This window comes from Hevea brasiliensis, chromosome 9, assembly GCF_030052815.1.
Source record: "Hevea brasiliensis isolate MT/VB/25A 57/8 chromosome 9, ASM3005281v1, whole genome shotgun sequence".
Classification (NCBI taxonomy): domain Eukaryota; kingdom Viridiplantae; phylum Streptophyta; class Magnoliopsida; order Malpighiales; family Euphorbiaceae; genus Hevea; species Hevea brasiliensis.
The window spans coordinates 2,867,957-2,891,599 of NC_079501.1; the positions used below are offsets into that span (position 1 = coordinate 2,867,957).

At 29.5% G+C, this 23,643-nt stretch overlaps 3 protein-coding genes across 5 annotated transcripts; 1 reads left to right on the forward strand and 2 right to left on the reverse strand.

Moving 5' to 3' along the window:
- Window positions 1-3,944: 3,944 nt before the first annotated feature.
- Window positions 3,945-5,770, reverse strand: LOC110635919 (uncharacterized). Of its 2 annotated transcripts, none has more exons than XM_021785416.2 (3): window positions 5,455-5,770; window positions 5,104-5,168; window positions 3,945-4,929 (listed from the first exon to the last, which is right to left on the reverse strand). In XM_021785416.2, the coding sequence occupies exons 1-3, from the start codon at window positions 5,605-5,607 to the stop codon at window positions 4,230-4,232; spliced, it is 918 nt and encodes a 305-aa protein (XP_021641108.2). In that variant the 5' UTR covers window positions 5,608-5,770; the 3' UTR covers window positions 3,945-4,229. The 2 variants fall into 2 exon arrangements, with proteins under 2 accessions (XP_021641108.2, XP_021641107.2); XM_021785415.2 differs by having other exon boundaries at window positions 3,945-4,932.
- Window positions 5,771-14,178: 8,408 nt separating this feature from the next.
- Window positions 14,179-17,529, forward strand: LOC110635941 (probable pathogenesis-related protein ARB_02861). Of its 2 annotated transcripts, none has more exons than XM_058152440.1 (8): window positions 14,179-14,531; window positions 15,281-15,339; window positions 15,962-16,018; window positions 16,115-16,196; window positions 16,339-16,434; window positions 16,540-16,664; window positions 16,749-16,767; window positions 17,050-17,529. In XM_058152440.1, the coding sequence occupies exons 3-8, from the start codon at window positions 15,981-15,983 to the stop codon at window positions 17,329-17,331; spliced, it is 642 nt and encodes a 213-aa protein (XP_058008423.1). In that variant the 5' UTR covers window positions 14,179-14,531; window positions 15,281-15,339; window positions 15,962-15,980; the 3' UTR covers window positions 17,332-17,529. The 2 variants fall into 2 exon arrangements, with proteins under 2 accessions (XP_058008423.1, XP_021641139.2); XM_021785447.2 differs by having other exon boundaries at window positions 14,180-14,531; window positions 15,318-15,339.
- Window positions 17,530-20,091: 2,562 nt separating this feature from the next.
- LOC110635915 (brassinosteroid-responsive RING protein 1) lies at window positions 20,092-21,871 on the reverse strand. The gene has a single exon (XM_021785414.2). The coding sequence runs from the start codon at window positions 21,807-21,809 to the stop codon at window positions 21,297-21,299; it is 513 nt and encodes a 170-aa protein (XP_021641106.2). The 5' UTR covers window positions 21,810-21,871; the 3' UTR covers window positions 20,092-21,296.
- Between the last annotated feature and the right edge of the window lie 1,772 nt (window positions 21,872-23,643).

Here is a 23,643-nt window from a genome sequence, read left to right on the forward strand (position 1 = left end):
CAATTTGTTTTGATGAATAAATTATGATTTATCTTTATTGCAAATTTGTGACTGAAATGAATATTATGCTTTTGACCTAAATTGTTGAAAATGCAATTATATGTTTTTGAAAGCACAGTGTCATTACCATATATCTGAATGCCTCACTAGCATGCCTAGTGGGAGGAATTAGTTTTGAACTTTGATTCCCTCTCTGGCTGAAGTATTGAGGTGTGTGCCAGTAGAGGAATAAATTGAATGGGTACCCATAGTTTGAGCTAGCTAGCCTTGAGACTCCTCATAAGCCTCCGGCTATTGAGATGAACATTTTACTGATGGCATGATATAACTGTGTGTTTTTATGAAATCTGTTTTGTAACTTCCGAAATGAGACTATTTTGACTAAAATTATAAATTGTGTTTTGTAGTTGTTTTTCATTTTTAGTACCATATTTGAATAAATTTGATTTAATTTATGCATAAAATTTTATTTTAATATGTTGTGCACCACTGAGTCATAGTACTCAGCGATGGCTGTTTATTGCTGTCGCAGATAGAGAGACTAGTAGAGCAGCGGAGTGAGCTGCTGAGGATTTCAGAGCTACTTTTAGACCTTTTGTCGGGTATAATTTTATACCCTGATTGTACATGTTTATTTTGATGTAATTGATGGTATGTACATTTGTAAATTGGTTATGAGCAGTTGTACAGATTTTATAATAATATTATTTTGGATTTTCTGATGTAATTTAGACTGATGAATGTAAATTAATGTTTCTTGAATGGAATGTGAATGAAAATTATTTAGTATTATTTCTGAAATATTTGAGTTGAAAATTGATTTAAATTGTGTAGATTGGGGAAAATTATGTTGACATGACTTTTAATGGTGATTGTGATTTGATGAAGTGTTATATTGGAAGTGTTTTCTACAGATAAAATTTTTTGTTTTTCTCAAATACTGCTGGCATTCTGCCGAAATTTTTCTAAAATTTACGGAAAAATAAAAATAGACAAAAATTTTAACTAGTTTTAAACTTTAATTAAATGTTTTTAATGCCTGCTAGAAATGCTCACCACTTTCAAAAAGTAAGAAATTTGTTTTAAAATCTCTTGTAGTGTATTTAATAGGTTATCGGTAGACGGAGTCGGTAATTCATTAGATATACTACGGGATCATGTTATACCTTACAGAGGGGTAAGGTGTGACATGAGACGGTGGCCGGCAGTGGGGAGGAGAGAAGAAAGAGAAAATGAAAAGGGAAGAGGAGGTGTCGGGTGTGACGTGAGAGAGAGAAAGAAAAAGGAAAAATGACATGGTTCGATTCGATTGGTCCAAAAATGAGGTTTAAAAATTTTGAAAAAATTATAAAAAATTCAAAAAAATTTGTGAAATCTAAATATATTTTTAAATTTATCACGTGATCTTTAAATTAATTTTTAAAAATAGATAAAATATTTTATTTTAAGAAAATCAAACTCAAATTTCAAAATTCATATTTAATTTTCATAATATTTAATAAAGTAAAATATATAATTTATGTATAAAATAATTATTTAAAAATTTAAAGTGTTATAATTTTGATGTGGGATGTATGAATTAGTAATTTTGATGATGTAGATACATAATTGCAAAATAGCCTTCATCCATTTATTCATCCATTTTAACGTTCCAAGTAAGCTGTCTTGACTCCCAAATTAGTTGGTTGGTTTACATGAATCCTTTTCCTCCTACTGGTGAAATAAATTTCACTGTGCCCGCAAGTTGTTAACTAATTATGGGTGATGATCTTCAATGTTTTGAAGTCTTTGCTTCTCAGCGTGTGAAAGTGAAGTGTTCCTGCAGCCACTTCCACGACTTCTAATTTACTGGTATGAGCTTCTGCGGCTACAGAATTTTCTTTACACCAGTTTCTACGCTATGTATAAAATCATGAATCTTTATATATATATATATATATATATATATATATATATATATATATATATATATATAAATGTAGGCTCTTTTATATTCATATACATAGGTGAATTTCAAAAAACTGTCAAATCAAAATAAATTAAAAAAATGTTATTCCAGTATATTTAATGATTTACCCTTTTCTTTTATTCCAAATTCTTCTTCAGGTACATTGTCCTTTCTCCACTTTGCACGTGCCAAACGTAGAATCTGTGCATAAGCATCAAAGATGGAAATGATTGGGTAATCAGAACAAATTCGGTTTATATTCTGATCCTCATATCAAATAAGAAACTAACATAATCCGGTAATTTTTCTTCAGAATTATTTTTTTATATATATTATTTAAGAGTATCAAAAAATAATTTAAAATTAAATTTAAAAAATTTTAATTATAATAACACTAAAATAATAAAATAATTTTTCTTTAAATTATTTTTTTAATAACATCTAAAATAATATATTTATTCAAAAAAACAATTTTAACTTTCTAAATATAATGTCAACTAAGCACTGATTAAGACTTCATATTTTTAAAAAAGATTTTTCATATCTTTTAATATTTGAAGTACTATAAAAAAATTATATATACAATATAAATATATATAATTAATTTAACATTATCAATCAAATAATAAAAAATAAAAAATATTTTTTAAAAAATAATTACATCTAAAATATTTTTTATATACATATTATTCTATGTAAAATAAACAAGTCTAAGAAAACAAAAATATTCCTCATGCGAACAATGAAGGGAGAATTATTATATACCGCTGAAGTATTAAAAAATAATATTTTTTTAGAGAGAAAAGATTAATTTTTTCTTAATTTTAAAAAAATGAGATCTATACACATAGAGAAAGAAAATGTATGTGTACCAAGTTAATTGAATAATTTATCCAATGAACCGAGTTGCGTGACACGTGGCATACGGCACTAAATTAGGCCAAGACAGCTATGGAACAAGCGTCATCTGATTTGGTTTCTACGGTCATAGTATGAGCGTGCGTATTCAGTATATATATATATATATATATATATATATGGAGTATGGAGAAGCGAAATGAAAATGAAAGTTCCAATTTCCAAAAGGTACAAGGAATTAGCACGTTTTAGTTGATTCTTTTGTCTCCCCGACATCCGAACTCACTGTTCTCAGCGCCTTTAGCTTGGGAACAAATGGATCGAACTACTTCACTTTTTCATTTGCTTGTTTAGATTTGGGAGAGTTTTAGTTTCTCATGGGTTTCATTTTCAAACTCTCTTTCTTCTTCTTATTACGAATTAGGTTTTCTTTTCAATTTCCTACCAATGATGAAGCATTGGAGCTTACCTTAGTGAAAATTATTTGCAATAGAGGCTTAAAATTGACAGGTCCTTTGAGGCTCGACATGTGAAACCTACAAAGTAAATAGAAGGGGGTACGTAGGCTCCTTAAAAAAGGCCCTCCAATGATTAAATCAGTTTTTAGAGACTGAAGAGAGTAAATTAATTCTAAAGAGAATGAATTATTAAGAGTTTCTCTTCTATACTACTTTTGAAGCAGAGTGTAAGCGGCATCTTTCGATTTATGAGTTTTCAAGAGGCTAACATGTGAGCCGCTTAAGAAGAATTTTGATCTTTAGGATATCATTGTCGTACTTATTAAGCTTAGTTCATGATATTGTGTAATGATAATTACATTTTTTATATACGCTTTGTATTTCAAAAGATCTCTAGGAGAGGCCTGCCTTATATCACATGAATAATTATTAATGTTAAGCACAATGGCATTCTTGGCCCTGTTGTGCTGATTCCAACATGATACCACGAGACAAAAAGAGAGGAATGAAAGACACGATGAGAGAGAGAGAGGATAAATAAAAGAGATTATCAATTTCTCATTGCTTGGTTTACGTTATCAATTATTTATTTATTTAATAATCAGCTATAATATAATGCGCCACGTCACTACAGAATGCGGACATAAGGGATCTATGCAACCCGTAGGAAGATAAAAATGTAAGAAAAGTCAGATTACAATTCTACCCTTCAATCCATAAAGGGTTGACTAATACAATCTTCATGGTCTGCAGGACGCACACCCTATACTTACTCCTACTGTCATGTTACAGAGAAATTATAATCTCACCCCCCATACAACACAACAAAACAAAGTACGCACCAAAATTATTACAAGCAGCAAAGAAAAAAAAAAAAAAAAAAAAAAAAACAACGGATAATAAACACAGAAATAATAAAAACAAGAAGCAGCTGAATTTTCCTCGGCCCCCAAAACCCTCTTTTCTTACATGAGGGACTTCAAGGATCTTGCTTTCACTGGTTTTCGCATCCGCTTCTTCCCGCTATCGGCATTTTCGCTATCCTCGTCGTCGTCGTCGTCCTCATCCACATAATCGAACTCTTCGTGATTTTCAATTGGCGAAAGCGTAGAAGACGGCGTCGTATTTTGAGATGTGGACACAGCGGCAATGCTAATGCCGTCAATCTCAGTTTCTTTAACCCCGCTTTTGTTCCCTTCCCCTCTCCTCTTCCCCCACAGTGGCCCAAACCCAGAATAATAGTAAAATTCATAAGGATTCGAGCTCGATGATGACCCTTTCTTGGCTCCTTTTGCCCGGCCCCGGCGAACCCCAGTTATAGCCTTTTCTTGTTTCTTGCTGGTCGGACTAGTAGGGAGACCAAGACAGCAAGTAACATTGTTGTTGTTGACATAGGATTTGAGCAAGTGATGGTCGCACATAGAGTGACCTTCTCTCGGCTCATTCTTGCAATGCCAGCCCTTACCATCACTTTTGTTACAGCAGTGGATTTTCTCGCCTTTCTTAAACTTGAATTCGTTACCTATTTTCAGCACTCCGTAATCGTCGAACACTCTCTTCTTCTCTGGGATCCCTTCCATTCCATAATTATCGTGGATGACCATGTTATCGACCCTCATCTTTATCGCTACCTTGTCTTCTGAGTCTTCCATTAACGACGCGGCGCTGCTGCGTATCATATAGTACTATATTCAACAACCACAAACACCAACTAACCATCGACGCTTCATACCCATCACAAATTTTGAGCAATTGCTTTCGATATATCCAACTATTTGAAAAACCCTAATGCTCGATAAGCGAAAAACATGACAAGAAATAGTACAGAGATTAAATTACCTCTCAACAGCCCCAATAGAATCACCTAAGCTCCCATTTCCATTAAAGCTATCTTCTCCTTCTAACTGAAGGAAAAATAAAAAGCCAAAGAGTAAGAACCGAACCCGAATAAAATAGAATGAAATGACGAAGACCCATTAACCTAATCGGCCATTTGGATGAAAATACACGACAAAACCGAGAAAATTTAGGGTTTAAATGAAACCCTAAGCCTACATACTCGAAAAACCTAGAAAGAGCAAGAGAAAATGCAGGTAGAGGGAAGATAAATAGAGAGAAAAGCTAAGAGGGTTTTGGTAGATCTGTCACAATATAAACAAAAAAATGAGAAATAAAGAGAGATGAAGTAACCTGGTGAAGCGAAGATGGGCAAGTCTCTTGAGCGAAAGGAATCACATCCCATGGCGACTGGTTCAGCTGGCACACGTGTGTCTGGAGCGCCTCAGGCCCCGAAGCGTGCGAGAAGATGAGGGAGGAGAGTTTTGCGTTCTTGCGAATCCTCATATTTGATAGATGATAGAGATATTGGTAGATATATAAAGAAGGCAAGATTTATATATAGATCCAAGTGAGGCACTTCGATCTCTTTCTGTCTCTCTTTAAAAGTCTATCTCTCACACAGACACAGAGGGAAGGAGAAAGAGAGGGGCTCCATCTCATAATTTTATTGTGAATAAGTTTTTTGAGAAAAAGTATTAAAAAAAAAAAAAAGGTCCTATTCGACACCTGAGAGCCTATTCTTCAATTTTATTGACCTAAATTTTTAAATAAATATTAAATAAACAAAAATAATAAACAACGCCATCTAAAATTTTTTTAAAAAATAAATAAATAATTTCTGGACAAATTTTAAAATTTATATAATTAAAAAAATTTAATGAATTTTTAAGATAGTTACAAAAAAATTATTGTAAAAAAAAAAAAAAAAAGTGAGACGCTTCTCTTTCCGTCTGTCTTTAAAAATCTCTCACACACAGCGCAGAGGAAGAAAGGGGGGTTCCGTCTCATAATTTTACTGTGAACAAGTTTTCGATAAAAGTACTAAAGAAAGTGTCCTGTGATTTTGTTTTTTTACACCTTGGAACAGTGAGGGACCCACTTTGGGTCCAATTTGGGCATTGGGCTCCCTGAAAATTCCGATTTTTTAGGGTATAATGTTAATTTTTAAAAAGCTAATTATTTCTATTATTTTTATAATATTTTAAAAATCATTAAAAAAGTCTACCATATTTATTTTATTTTTATTCATTTAAATTTTAATAATTTTTTTTATAATTTTGGAGGGGACATAAGTGATTTTCCGATCTCAATTTGATTTTTACATTAGTTTTAGATGAACATATACAAGAGAGTATTCTTTTTGTGATGTTTTTGTTGATGATATTGTTCGATAGATGAGTGATAGGGAAGGAGTTAGTTTGAATTGAGTAATCACTTTAAATATCTGTAGATGGGGATGTGAGGAGGATGTTAGTCATACGATTTTTATGTGATCGTAAGATTCCCAATAAATTAAAAGGAAAATTTTTTGCATGTACCATACTGACTATATGTTATATGGTAGTGAGTGTTCATCTAAGATAAGAGTTGCGGAGATGAGAATGTTAAGGTGGATGAGTGGCCATACTAGACTAGATAAAGTAGTAATGAGAGTATTAGAGAAAAGGTAGGAGTGGTGCCAATTGAAGATAAGTTGAGAGAAGGAGATTGAGGTGGTTTGGCATTAGGTTAGAGGATAGAAAGAAAAAAATGGGTAGACCTAAATTAAGTTGGAGGAGAGTAGTACAACATGACTTAGAAGCATTAAACATTTATGAGGATTTAACCCAAAATCGTTCAGAATGAAAAAAGCGAATCCATATAGCCGACCCCAAATTTTTGGGATAAAGGCTTAGTTGAGTTGAGTTGAGTTGAATTTTTTTTATAATTTTATTATTATTATTAAAATTATTCGCATGTTGAAATTTTTTCGTATTTATATTACAAAATATTTTATTTTTCATAATATTATTTTTTATATAATATTAAATATTATAATTATATTATTTATTTTATGTTATTTATAATTTAATTAAATTTGTATTTTGTATTTAAAAAAAATAGATTCAAAATAATTTGGACAAGTGTTTTAATGTTAAACTATTTAATATATTTAAAGTTCAATAATTCATAATATTAAATACTCATTACATTTTTTAATTAATATCAATTCCATTCAATTTTTAACAAGTTAATTTTATTTAAAAAAATTAAAGTATTTAATTTTATCACTTTTATTTATTAAATATTTTATTTTATAGTTATGTAATAATTTTATCAATCAATCATTTCAAAATTAACATCATTAGTCATTCAATATGTTCAATTAACATCTAAACAAATAATTAACAAATTGCACATTTAATTGGTCCCTCAAATTAAATTTTTATGTCTCCTATATTTCAATTTTTATTGACTTAAAATTTTAAATAAATAAGTAAAGAAAAATAATAACAAAAAAATTGGTCATCTGAAATTTTAAATAAATAAATAAAAATTTTCTAAGAAACTTTTTGATTTTTATATAATTAAAAATTATTTATGAATTTTTAAGATAATTATAAAAAATTTAATATATTTATTTGTATGTCTTATAAAACCTGATAATAAAATTGTTACTTGAGACAGGAGAATAGGGATAACAATGAGTAGAATACTCGCGAAAATAACTCTATCTGAATCTGAATCTTATTAATATTATCAAAATCTGAGCTGTTCCAAATTCGATTAAAATTTATTTTTAATTATCCAAATCTGTCCCAAATTCGATTATTACTACTAAAAAAAAATTCAAACTCATTTAATTTTATATATTTTACTTAATATTTTACATAAAAGTATTATTTTAATTAATAATTTATATTTTAAAATTTTATAAAATATTTAAATTTCATTTTATATTTAAAAATTTATAAATATTATTATAAAAAATATATATTTTATATTTAATTAAATATTTATTTATATAAATGAGTTTGAATAATAAATATTCAATATATAAAATTAAATCTGACTGGAACCGTCACAAATATTATTTTTTAAACTCAAATTCGTTACAAATACCATTATATAATACTCAAATTCATCATATTAAGATTCAATCAAATCAAATACTCACTAAAATTCAATTCATTATCATTCCTACACGAGGACAATCTCATTCTCAACCCGTAATAAAAAAATCACATTAGTAATTTTATTAAAAAATAAATTCTTAATAAATTTAACACGGATAACTTTTTGTTACGGGCAGGCTGGTCAAGTTTATTAAGTTTTTATTTTTTTAATAAAATTACTGGTATAATTTTTTTTAATTATTTTTAGTTTGAACACCACCTCAGCTTATGAGGTGGTATAGTATGCAATAATTTCCCTACTCGATAATCAAGGATTCTTAACTTTCTGTTGCTTTCTTTGACCCCCATATGCTTCGATTTATTATTTTTTATGGACCATTTTATCCTCACGCCTTTATGTTATTTACGATTGTTTGGTCCGAGGCAAAGACAGCTACTGTTATTACTCGTCCCTATAGTTGTCCAAAGTCGTTATAAAGGAAAAATTACGATTTAATTATTATATTTTAATAAAAATAATTATTTAATTTTATATTTTAAAAATATATTATTTAATTTATATATTATTAAATTATTTAATTTTTTATTTATCAGATAAATTATTATTTAATTTTTTTACTTTAATAAAATTAATTAATTGATATTTATATTTTTAAAAAATATTATTAAATTAATTAGTTCTTATATTTAAAAAATATATATTTTTAAATGAAAAATAAAAAATTTATTGTGTGAAAATTATATTTAAATTTATTTTTTTTAATTATTCAACTATAATTTTATTCAATTCCTTATACATTATTTTTATTTTTTTTCTTTTAGAAACCAATTTTCTTGATTACTTAAATATCTAAATCAAGTAATACTTGATTAAATATTGTTTCTCAATATAAAAAACACAAAAATGATGTAAAAAACTAAATAAAAATGTTAAAATAATTTTAAAATATGTAAAATTAAATTTAATTTATACACAACAAAATTTTTATTTTTTATGTTTTACTAAAATAAAAAGACTAAAGTCGAAAAAGGCTTGTTAATTGAATTTGATATTAAGACTCCATTTTTTTTATAAAAAATATTTTTTTAAAAAATATATTTTATATTTTTTGGTATTTAAGAGCACTCAAAAAAATTAGTTAGCAAAAAATATTTTTCTACTTAAAGGAATACTAAGTCATTTTTATTTTTCAAAAGAGAAAGTCATTTTTCGTATTCTAAATTTTAAAAATCTTATTAAAATATGAACACATTTATATATATATAAAATAAATAAATATTATTAATTTAATATTATAATCAAATAATAAAAAATAATTTTTTCATAAAAATTATTTTTTATGTGCAAGTCATCTTTCATAAAATAACCAGAGCCTAAGAAGCTAAAAATTTAGAGGAGATTTATACCCTTGCACATAAGACCACCAATGTAGAGAGATGTGATAAAAAATTCTTATTTATGTTTAATTTATTATAAATTTAATATATAAATATATAAAATTTATATATTTAATAAGTAAATTTTAAATATATATATATATATATCTTTTTTTTTTTTTTGAGTCGAGGTAACACAGATGTATATGTAGATGTTATCATTATCACCAGCTATATGTAAATGGCCATATTCAAGAGGACCCACCTACCATATAAAGCGATGACACATATATAGAGCCATTAGAATCCAAAAGAGTCAAAAAGATATCAAAAGAACTACTCCGATTCCCCTTTTTAGTTGTGCCCTACTCATTTATGGGATTTTTCTCATGACTAGTTCACTGCAGACTCAAAAATATAAGTTATATAAATTTTTCAGCAGTGTCCCTCGAAAAACATTAGTTACCATTATCTTGAATTGCTTGATTACAGAGTACAAATCACATGCCCCAGAAATTAAGAATATGGTACTTTCTCTCCATGGAACGGCTAAGCAACAAAAAGCTTGATCAGTGAAGCATATTTGATAAAGGGAAGCTGCAGCCATCGATGTCGATGTTTCGTTGAAGTAACATATACATAATTGAATGCACCAAAGTAAATTTCTCAAATATTAGGGCTCATATATTGCTATCTTTGGTTGATCAATGTAATGAATCAATTTGTTTTGCTTTTTAATTCTGTAATTAATGAATGAATCTGCAGTGTCTGTTGGAGAATTATAGAGCAGAACCTGAAACCACAGGACCACCCTTTTATTCTATGTACATGTGATTCTATCCTCACTTTCTCTATTCTGGTTCCCCATTTCAAAAAAAGAAGATATTTATTTATATATATAAAAAAATGTAATAAATGGCCAATAAAAAAAGATAAAGAAACATTTCCAAAATGATCTCAAAAGACAGAACAATCATTACATTAGCATTGGTGAAAAATTTTTTCCAGAATTGGCCATCACTTGGGTTATAAAAATGTGTTAAAAAATCAGACACAAGCGTATCCAATGAACCCTGCCACATGTAAATTATAAACTTCCTTTACCAGCACCTTATATGCAATCCTCCTTTAGCTAAGAATCTTTAATTTCCTCCCAATCTTTAGCTGCATTTTCTTTCTTGTCTTTCCTTTTCTTTTTTTTTTCCCCTGACGCATCAATTTATAGTAGTGGAAAGGTTCTCGTAGAAAGAAAGCCTTTCCCTTTGAGTATCTTTTTATTGCTTTGCTTTGTTTTTGTCCAACAGGAGATCCATCGCAGGACATTATTAAGGAGGGGAAAACATATTGAATTATCATGGAATTGATAAGCTTCCATTGATCAGCAGGGTATATAGAGTTGTAATATAAAACTAGAGATTGAACCCGTCTCCTGCAAAATGAATTTCTGTCTTCTAGGTTTATTCCTTCTTTTTATATATAAATAACAATAACCAGAGGTTGCTTCCTTCATGGCCAATACACCACAATGGGTTCTCTTTTCTTCTCCTCAAGCATGGAAGTAAAACAACAACCGATCCAGCACCTGGATCTGTGATCTTTTTAATTAATGCGAAATTTTGGCCATAGGAAGGACTTCCTAAGCCCTAACAGAACACAGCATATTGCAGCTCGAATTGCAGAAACCAGGTCCAAAGCAGAATGCTTTTCGAGACAGCAATTTCCTTCTTGAACAACCAACCAATTTTCAGGCAACCAACCATTGTGCTGTGCACTTTAGAGCCAGCTCTGTCCTAAGCTCATATGGGAAGAAAATGGATTTATCCCAAACGGGGGGGGCCTTGTGGTTGAACAATCCAAATAGTAATGTAAAGAAGAAAAAAAAAACCCTAACCTTAAAGGAAAATTTTTTTGAAAAAAGCTGGTCTAGTTTGAATATACGGTAATTGCAAATCTTGATATAATAACTAACAATAAGCTTTTGACAGTAACATAGCTATCAGTAATTAAAAATCACCAGAATGATTAAAGGAGTTAAATCAAGATTAATGACAGAAAGGTAACTTTTAGGGTTAACTGGAAAGACAGACCCACAACACAAATGTGTGAAACCCTAAAACCTAAAAGCCAAACTTGTATAAAGGGGAATATAATTAAATAGGGTAAACAATACCAAAAATGAAAAGTTTGATGAATCCAACAAAACAGCTTTAGGCCATAACATAAAAGCAAGAATGGGGAAAGTAAAAAAATATATAAATTAGAAGAGACATGAACATTAATTGGAGGCAATTTTGACAAGGTGATGGGAAGTCACGAGGCTCATTCCATCTTTTGGTCTCTCCTCTCCATCACAGATATGTTCATGAAGCTGACAATTTTATTTTCCAAGTGAATTGAGCTAGAAGTGTAGTGTACAGAAGCGTTAAGCGTTGCTTTTGGTTTTGTGCATACCAAATACATACGCAAGTCCTCCAGTTGAAGCCAGTTCAATTAATGGTCAAGTGAGCCTCAAGTGAGCCGCATGTTACTTTGCCTCTTTCTTTGTTTTGGCGTTTTCTTCGTGATGCTTGTAACTTGTACCCAAAATGTACCTGTCCGCAGAACTGACAAGCAGCACTGTTTTTCACTGTCGAACTCGTTTTCAATGTCGGGCTCTTTTGGAGGATCTTTTCCATATGGGTCGTTTTCTTAGCTAGACTCCTACCTAGGTAAGGTGACTCACTCCATAATAATGAAACCTATGTTTCAATGACATTTACGAATGAAATTATTAATTTTGCTAATGCGCACAACTTCTCACTTATATACTTCAATACCAATAGCCAGCTACTTTGTGTATTCAAATATTTTAGATTTTTTTTTATTTAAATTTAATTTATTATAAATATAAAATATAAACTATATAACGAAATTTACATATTTAATATATAAATTTTATATATTTATATTTTAAATTAATTGTAAATTAAATTTAAATAATTTATTTTTAATGTTTTTTATAGATAAATGATGCATAATAAAAAATAATATGTTGATGATATTTTAAGAAAACGAAGTGCATGCTTATTTAATGCAAAATAATTTTTATCGAATCAAATTTTTTTATCAACTACACAAAATAAATATTGGCTTCAACTGGAAATTCTTAAACAGATTGGCTTCATTAAAGTTGGGATTTTGAGTTCCTTAAACTCGGGTTCAATAGTTTGTTTCCAATAATGACAGAGTGACACGACGTCGTCTCCATGGTTTGGACATTGCCTAGGCCCATCTAACTCGCAATTTTGCCAGACCTGCTTGGGTCCTATAAAGCTAAAGTGCACCGGTGGGGAGAAATGTTGATTGCATGCCTTTTGCCATTAAGTTTGAGAGAAATTAGCAGGTGCATTCAAAATTTATATATATATTATTTTTTATAATTATATCAGATATTTTTTATGAAAAAAAATTATTTTTTAATATTTTTAATATATTTAACAATTAACTTAAATTTAAATATTTAAAATTATTTTTTTATGAAAAAAAAAATTATTTTAAATGGGATTTGACATTATCAATGTATCTTATACATGTGGAGTATAAAAGCCTCCATTGATTTGATTATTATTACGATAATTTTATTATGTAATACAAATTAATATAGGTATAAAAGCATTTTTTTTTTTTATACTGATAGAAAGTCATAACAAATTGAGATTTCTCAAAAAATAAAAATAAAAATAAAACATCAATTGAAGGGAGAAATTCTGTAAGACTGCTGCCAGATTCAGACTTGAAATTTCTACGCATGCATATTTTTCAAATTTTTTCTAGAAGCTAAAAACGATCGCGTCCATATCATTGAAAATAAAAATGCATTATAATCAGTAAAAATATATGACTTTGACTTACCATATATTTCTTGTTGATTTATTTTCAAATTAATGATTAAAAATTCTTTTTTTAAAATTAGTTTTAGAAAGTAAGGAATAAATCCTTTTAATGACATAGTATTTAACACAAGTTAATCTAGAACTTTTTTAGTTAATTTTTTATACAATAATTTATAGTATAAATATTTAATAAAAATAATTATTAAATTAATTATTAAATATAAAAATAGTGATATAATTATAGTAAAAACAATAACACTTACTTTAAAAATTAGGAGAATAATATTTTATGATTCATTATTAATATAAATATTTATAGTATTTGTTAGAATTTTATGAGAAATTATTTGACACACATGCATCATCTTTTATAATTATATAAGACTCAATATTTATATTATAAAGATGACTCACTTTTTTATGAGAGAAAAAGTAATATTTTTTAATACTCTCAATATATCTAATAATTAGTCAAATTTTATATGAGCTGAAATATAAATTTATATTCAATTTATATATTTTATTAAATTAAATTTTATTAAAATTTTAATTTTAGTTAAAAAAACTAACACTGCGTTAAAAAGCTGATTCTGAACAGGCTAAGAAATCAGCTTAAGCATTTAACCTTGGCAAAAATATTATGGTGAATTTTATAGAATGGAAAAGTAATGCCAAATTAATTACCATCCCGCGTCTGTCCCTGCGAGATTCTACGTGCAACTTCCAAAACGAACGGCTGCTCTTTCTCCTTTAGCGTTTCCTTCTTGCGCACTTGTTTGATGACCATGGCGCCTTATTTTATATTTAAGAGTCGTCTTTGACGCTTCAATTCCGTTTCAAAACTTCTCTCTCTCTCTCTCCCCCTTCCTCTTCCTCCTTCTCTATCTCCCCCATTAGTTTCTTTGCAAAAGCAGTAGACTTATTGTTATTATTTTTGGTTTTTCTCTTTGGATCTCAAGGAAAATGGGGCTGAACGATCGGGTTGAGAAAATGCAGATGCGTCAGAGTTACAGGAATTTCTGGCACACAGATCTCTTGAGCACTGTCGTTGCCGACACTCCTTGTATTCATCTATTTCCATTTCCTTTTTTATCTTTTTCCTCATCGTTTAATTCACTGAATGTCTTAAGTTTTTGTTTGGCTGCCTGAGAAAATTCATCACCTTCGTTTTATAACGCCATTCATAATTGCGATTTTGAGTTGAGAATTTTTATTTTTTGCGTTAGTTTTGATCTGTGAATGAGATCATTATTTTGTGTTGAAGACAAAAGATATATAGGAAGAGAGTAGCTCCACTGGATCGAGAGTTTCTATTAGTATTCATTTGTGGCCATATTTAGTTTACGTTTAATTTCATTTTTTAAGATGTCCTCTTTTCGCTAAAAAGAAAATGATCTGTTTGGCTTCCTGGAAAATGAAACTCCGTAAAGTAATCATAATTCTACCTTTTGGCGTAGTTTGACTTTGAGATTTTGCTTAGACGTAAAATTCCGTGTAATTTAATTTATATTTTCTCCTTTCTTCTCATCTGCCATAGGACTAACTCTTGTTTGTCGTTTTGTTGCTCTGGTTGTTCTTTTAGCTCTGCACTGATTGGTTCTTGGTAAAAATGTAGGAAGAGGAAACAATTGAAAAATTAGAAACACTAAAGTCACATTTTAGAGCTCCTCTCAACTGAGTATTATGAATTTTTATGCTTGAGAACATGAGATTTTTATTTTTGTATGTAGAATTTATTACTACTTCTTTGTTTTCCCAGTGGCCAAACAGAAAATTGAGTCACTGATCAATTTTTTATGTTACTTTTTTTAGAGCTTCTCTGATTATTTTTTGTCCCTCTAACGTACAGATTGCTGTTTCGCACTGTTTTGGTAAGTTCTCTCATCTCTCATCTTTTTTTGTTTGACATAGCCTTTGGATCTTTGTTTGCTTTTTTTGTATCTGTTTGTGACGGAACGTTTTGTTTGGCTAATTTCTAATAGCGGATTCTTTTTCTAAATGAATTAGACTCCTTGTCAGTAAGGGATATGATTCCTAGTGTTTTGGCCGTAAGTTTGTCATGCTTATTACTTTCTGAATAAGCAGAGTTGGATGAATGAAATTGCTCCACTGCTTGACATTGTAGTGTCTGTTTCTTTGAAATAGCAGTTCCTATCCTTCAGGAGCTTATTATTATGAGTAAAGATATGACCATTCTCATTGCAGTAAAGATATGACCATTTCTCATTGCAGCTGTATGCTTAGGAGAAATGGTTGCCAAATAGGAAAAAAATGTAGATATTCTGTTACCTAAAAGGGTCTCAATTTTCCAGTTGATTCTGAACTTCAAAAGAATCAGTAATTAGTTATTATTGAGGTATATAATTTTTGAGGAATTATGCGATTATCCATCTTGGATTAGCTATATTTTAGTTTTTATTTTCAGCTCTACGGAATAGATGAGATATTTGTTATATGTGAAATGAAAACCTTACCATTTTCATTATGTTATAGCGGACCATGTGCTTCTTATATGCTGCGCAGACGAGCTCTTTACAATGATATGTCAAGGTATTAATTGGTTTTTCTCTATAGAAGTGATATCTTGAAAACATCCATAGTGAATGCTAGCCTAATTATCCCTTGCTCACGTTTACATCCTTTTAGGTACATCTGCTGTGCTGGATACATACCGTGTAGTGGCAAGTGCGGAGAAAGTCATTGCCCTGAACTATGTCTCTGCACTGAGGTATGACTCTGATCTGATCTCCCCGTTCTTATTGACCCAGAGTAACTTAAACAACAGAACACCAGGCCATTTCACTTTATACGTTTGTGTATATCTGTAGTTTCAAAAATCAATTCTCCTTCAAATTCGCTGTTTTCTTCAGGTCTTCTGTTGCTTTTCAAATTCAGTTGCTTCAACTCGCTTCCTACTGCAAGACGAATTCAACATACAGACTACACAGTGTGACAATTGCATCATTGTGCTCTCTCTCTCTCTCTCTCTCTCTCTCTCTCTCTCTCTCTCTCTCTCTCTCTCTCCATGTTTACTTATATTCCAATAATAATACATTGCCTTCTTTTTGTAGGGATTCATGATGTGCCTGCAGCAATTGGCATGCATATGTTCCTTGGTTGCTTGTATAACCGGAAGTGATGAAATTGGAGACCTTGCTGACATGTTGACTTGTTTGGCTGACTTGGTTTTTTGCTCGTAAGGCTTTAGTGCAACCCTTTCTTTGTGGAATGAGAGATTTTAAAATTTTTATTAATTCTATGCTTTGTTCTGTTTCGGCAGGGTTTGCCCATGCATTCAGGTATGCAGAAAATATAACTCAATGTGCTTGAAAGTTATAGCATCTTACTCTTGTAACAAAATATGTTAGGCCCGGTTAATGTTATATGATCCATTTCTCTTGGCTAAAATCTATCATAAGAAGTAAAATCTGGTGATAAACAAGCAATCTGGCTTCTGCTTTGCAATGAATGCGTTAACTAGACTCCTAGCTTGTAGATTATTTCTACTTCACTCATGATGTAAAGGAATGGTTATATAATCAGTTGATTTTAAAGTTCCTTACATTGTGGTATAAATGCAGACCCAGCACAAGATCGAAATGGATAAAAGAGACGGCAAGTTTGGGCCACAGCCTGTAATGGCAGTGCCTCCGATGCAGCAAATGTCACGCATTGATCAGCCAACTCCTCCACCGGTGGGCTATCCACCACAACAAGCGCATGCACCTTACGGGCAACCCCCACCCCCATATGCCCAAGGTTATCCTGCTGCCGGGTACCCTCCTGGTGCTTATCCACCACCACCACCACCTGGTGCTTATCCTCCAGCACCTGGTTATCCTCCGGGCGGCTACCCCAAGTGAATTGGACAGAGATGCAAAGTGATAAAGTAATATTTACTTATTGCCCCGTTTATAGCTATAACATTTTGCAGTTTAGCAATTGAGTTTAAACTTGTCCATTGATTACACGTGAAATAGCTCATCGTATAAAATCAGGAATGGATAAATGAAACTATAAACACGGGTTATTCAATACAGTTTGTGCAATTTAGTGTTGAATCCTTATCGATGCAAAGAGGAACTTGTTTTTGTAGGCAAAAATAAAATTCCAAACTTCGTATGATACTACACGCCATTTTATTGCGACTTTCACTTCGATGGGCTTGTGCTACTTTACCTCTGCATTACTAACTCCGCCACTTTAATTTCTTGAATTTATATTTTCTCATCAAATTTGGTGCAGCTTGCATAAGGTCAGAGATGCCTTGACCAAAGCTAAGCTAATTCAGAATTTGGAAGAAAACTGTCTAGCTAGTCGGTGTTTTCGCATGGTAGGCCCCAAAGTTCCATGGTCAATTGTTATTCTTTGAACCTCATGTGAAAAACTGGTGACTATCGAATCAATATTTTGGCAATCGATGGCGTCGTCGTTTATAATAATTAACGAATGAATATGTCAGCCAGCCTTAAACCAACCTCCTTGCCTGTCATTATAGCTACACTTCGACGACATACGGGCGTCGTTCTTTGTCATTCATCCATATATGAAATTTCCTCCCAATCTGTTCTGAATTCAAAACAGAGTTCTAAGTTGTGAAAGTCCCCAATTTTGGTGCGCATATAGAATTTGTGAGATATCCCCTCAATAGAAAGCCATACTGAAATCGGTAGTAAACTATGATAATACTGTAGCATGTTCATGTCCATCTTCTGATCTTCATTTTGCAAGTGAAGCTTAGGATTTAAGTGAAGTGACAAAGCGGAAATGATAGGATTTGTTACGAGGTTGTAGTAACTTTTCAGTTAAAATTGCTTGTGTTTGGGATTGACAAGATATCTATTGACTTGCTTGGTTGGCAGTACGAGAAGAGCGATGGCCACCATTACTGTTAACAAGGTGTTTTCAGGCATCATATTCTTTGTTGTTATGCAAGTCAAAATCAACGATTCACGAACACCGAGGTTGGGATCCAACTAAGCTTGTTTCTTCACAGTTCTTACAGGATACTGTGAATCACCATGTAAGCCACAATCATTTATACAGTAGCTATGATATAAAGCACAAACCTATAGTATTAGATATAGACAGAAAGTTGCTTTAAAAAAATATGAAATAGACAGAAAGTTTACTACTTTTGTTTTGGTTTTATAGGAAGGAGATCCAAGTTCACCAAATCCTTTTTTTTTTTAATTTATATTTACTTTTAATTGAAATTTAAATTTAAAATGTTATCATTTTAAAAATAATTTTAATATTTTTACATTAAAAATAGTTTTAATTTGAACTAAAATTTATTGGTTGACAAAATCCTTATTTGTTTTCATTAAATAAGTTTACACTCTATAGGCTTTTTTTTTACCACCTCAGCCTTGTTTAAAACTTAAGAAAGGATAAAATACATAATAATATATAAAATTTGATAAAAGGTTATATATTAATTTAATTAATCTTTTAATTTTAATTTCGTTAACTAATGACATTTTCTAGTTTATAAGTCAACAAACTAATACATTTTTTTTATCAGAAACAAACTAATACATTAGTCAAAGGAAAAATGATAAAAAAAAAAGTGAAATCATAAATTCAAAAATACCCCATTTGATCACATTTGACTAAAATAATTATAAAAAATAAAAAATTTAAAAAAAGAGAGTAAAAAATTTAAAAAAAGAGAGAAAGACTAAATCCTGTTAGCCAATATTAGTTATTTTAGTAGCTGTTAGCTATTTTAAGAGCTATCAATTATTTTAATAGCTGTTAAATGTTAGATATTAACTGTTAGTAATTAACTGTTTATATAGTTATTAAAATAAAAATGTCCGATAAAAATAATTATTAAATTAGTTGTTAAATATAAAAATAATAATAAAATCTTTTGTGCTTGAGAGTTGCAATTTGTTGTGAGTTGTGCTTTATGGAATTTTCATATTTTGAGGGAGAGAGAGGGAGAGAGGAGAGAGAGGGGTTTGTACAAGGATAAAAGAAGTGAGGGTGATGAATTACGTACCCTTACTCAAAAATGGGTGAATTAATAGAATTAAAATAAGTCTTATTTTTTTTTATTCTTTAAATTTTAATTTATAGTACAATAAAGGATAAGGAAAGACTTAAAACCTATGAGTATTTTTATTTTTACACTTTTTAGTCTATTTTTCTTTCATTTCTTTTTAAATATAAAAAATATATATATCTTTTTAACTCTTTATTAATTCACTTCTTTTTAAATATAAATTTTTTTATTATAACTTTTTTTATTCTTCACTTTCCTTATCCTGTAAAATATAAATATTTTATTATTATCTATAATTTATCCTATAAAAGTTAAACCTTCAAATTCTGATCATCGATCAATCAGAAATTGCCAGTGAATATGACCCAAAACAAATATGAAGAATTAAACTTGGTTATGATTCGAATTAATCTAATTTATAATTAAAATCATTTGGTTTGATTTCTTTTTAAATTAATTTTTTTCCTTAAAAAAAAGTATAACCAAATTTAAACCAAGTGAAATACTACAATTTGATTCCAATTTTAAACTACAATCATCAATTTTGATGACTAAACCGATAAGGTAACCACCCATATGAAGGAACATGTGCAGGGGAGGCCTCTACCCATGAGACAAACATGGAGTGATTAAGCAAGAATCTCCATTTACATGTGATATTGCTATATTTACACAAATTTACATAACTACCAGTAGCAACACACCCTGAGAACGCGTATCAGATATGTCAGTCAAAGACACATCAGATAACTGTCCCTTCCCCCTTGTCTCTTAATCATATGTGTTCTATTAAGCATTTTTAATTACTTTATTTAATCACAAGTATCAATTTAATTGTAAGTATTGATTTAATTATAAGTACTAAAATTCAAGCAACCTTTCTTTCTGTTAAAAAAGCTGATTCTTTGCTTAACCATTTAGCATATTTTTTAATAAAATTGTTTTATATTTCAATTTTGACATTTAAAAAAAAAATCTCAAAAACCTCTTTTTTATAAGACTATAATAGCAATACGTTTGATTTTTACGGACACTGAATCTGATCGAATCTCAATAGAACGAGTTTAGATAATATATAATTGGGTTCAAAATATATTCTTGTTTGAAAAATAATGCTCTTGACAGGTTTAAATTTTACATATTGATTATATGTTATCGAATTTATTTATATAAATATTTAATTAAATATAAAAAATATATTTTTATACTAAAATTTATAAATTCAATATTTTTATTTAAAATAAAATAAAATTTAAATATTTTATAAAATTATTAAATTTTTAAAAATAAATTATTAATAAAAAATAAATTTTATGTAAATTATTAATTAAAATATATAAAATTAAATAATTTAAAATTTTTAAAATATTAATTAAATTTAAATAAAGTGATTTTTATGAGCACCTTATTTATTGTCAACCCTACCTAAGACACTTTAAAAAAAAGCTATGAAAAAACTATGAAATTAGCTGCCAACACCAGCAGAATGGCCACTTGTTGAGATTAATTAAATTTTAGTAAAAATTTTAATAACATTAAAAATTATATTAAAATTAATTTTAAACAATAAAATTTTAAATTTAAATTTAATTAAAATTAAATTAAAAAAATTATTTTAACATAATTAAATTTAATTAAAATTCAAATTCCAGGCTTTCCAATGCTACTTATATGCATTAGTAATAACAATATTTAGAGACTCAGTTTTTTTTTCTTTTTTAATATCAAAAACATTTCCTTTTTGTTTTATTTAGCTAAATTGCCCAAATTTCATTATATATGTACGTTTCACACGAACAGAACGAAATGGCCCTCCTACAAAACAGGAACCGAACTGTACTCACTGTAAAAGTCACCGTCGTCAGAAGCTGTCAATAACCGTTGACTAAACTCTTCTTGCATCTCATCCGGCACGAATGTAGTTCTACAAAGCGGACACGTGTTCCCATCATGATCCATCCAACGGTCCAAACAAGCCCGGTGGAAAATGTGCTTACAATTCTTCAGCCATCGGATCTCGGCATCTCCCTCAAACTCATACAAACAAACGGCACAACTCTCCGGCAGCTCAACTTCGCTGGCTCCTGGGACCAAATCGTCGAACTTTATTACGGGTAGAATTTCCCGGATCAGGTCGGCGGAAACTAGTGTGTGGCTCTGGATTGGGGTCGGATTGTCCGGCCAAACGTTATCAGTTTCAAGGAAATCTGAGAGACCCAGATAGTTAAAAAGGCAAAGAATGAGGCTTCTGATAAAACCGAGAAAGGATAGTGTGTGCACGAACAGCTTTGGCAAGAGAACTTCTGTGTACCCAACAGGAAATCCCATTTATCTCTGATAATGAGAGAGAGAGAGAGAGAGAGAGAGAGAGGGAGCTTCTGCTTCAGCTACTTCAGTTTTGGGCTAATGGGTACTAAAGTATACTATACTAATCCCCGAGTGAAGCGGTGGGGATAAAATTACACACTGTGACTTTCCTGGAGTTGTGCAATCAGGCCAATAGAGAGGACGAGATTTGGAATCTATGGTGGTTCCCAGCAGCCAGAGGTACTTGCGTTGGTTTTGATTGGTCGGTGAGAAAAGGCAGTGAGAGGTATTGGGTAACGTCAACTGTCAAAGGCTGCGTATGGTTTACCCGTAAATAGAAAAATGGCAACCATTGCACAGGTAGGAAATTAGGCACGTGACACGTGCTATTCTTGAGGAAAGAGTGCGGAAATATATGCATCGATATCATCTACTGACTCCTTCCTTCGTTATCTCCTCATGAAGCGTCCGTTTCTAAGTAACGCGTAACAACCGTTCATTTTTGTCACTGTACTGTGTGCCTATCTCTTAAAAAAAAAAAAACTTTAATACGATTGTATTATGAAAATTTTATTTATAATAATAAATTAAAATAAATATTTATTATTAACCATAACTAAAGAATTAATACTTAAAAGCAATAATAAAATATAAAATTAAGTTAAATTAAAATAATTATAATATAAACAGCTTTAATTTTATGACGAGTAGGTATCGATTGAAAAAATAAAATAAAAAAATAGAAGAGAAAAGATAAAAGCATCGATCTATATGCTTGTACAAGTGAATGCAATCAATTAAGACCAAGTTGCATTGTAACCTACAATTATCAATCAGTAAGTTTGGTTAATGACAGTGACGTAAATGTTTTCTTTAATTGAACCATTTTCTTTTTTTTTTAATTAAAATTTATGGCTAGATTCCTTTCTAACATAGGATTACAAATCAATTGAGATGTTCGAGAGTTATTTATAGCTTAATTTAAAATCAAATTTAGATTCAATTTATTAAATTAATAAATTAAATTTAAATTTATTAGATAACTAACTTATCAAAATTTATGAGTTAGTTTGTTAACAAGTTATAAATTAATATTTTTTTTAATTTTATGTAAATATTAATATGTATTTTAAAAATAATATTTTACTTTTTAAAAAATTAAAATTTTTTTATACTTTAATTTTATTAAAGGTTTTATTTTGACTTGATTAAATTTGTTTTATGAATTTTATATAAGTTGATTAGAGTCAATAAGATGCATACAGAAATGAATTTTGGTGGAATTTAACAATTTAATTAGTAATTAATATTAATTATTAAAAAAGTGGATTTTATTGATGAATTTATAAAATTATTGTTGATTTATTATTAATTTTTCACTAAACTATATTATTAATAATAAATTTAGCAATACATCCATAAAAATCCACCCTCCTCCTTCTTATGATTATTTTTGTAGTTAGTTAATGAACAGAAACCTAGACTAATTATGGATTGGTTAAGATAACATTCTATCCTCTTGGAGGGTTATTGCTTAACAGTCTAGGATTTTTTTTTTTTTCTAAAATCGGTTTATTGTAAATTTAATATGTATGATAAAACTCATTCATTAAATATATAAATTTTATATGTTTATATCTTAAATTCATAATAGATCGAGTTTAGAAAAAAAAATTTCGTATGACCTAACGTTAACATATAAATAATTCATTTTTTTTAAGTTTACTTCCGGATAAGGGGAAGGAGCAATGGCATACTTGTTCAACATTTGCTTGAGTTAGTTTTTGAAGTGACTGCCTATTTATTATAATTTCCAAATGTCGATAAAATTATAGTAAATTAAAATATAAAGAAT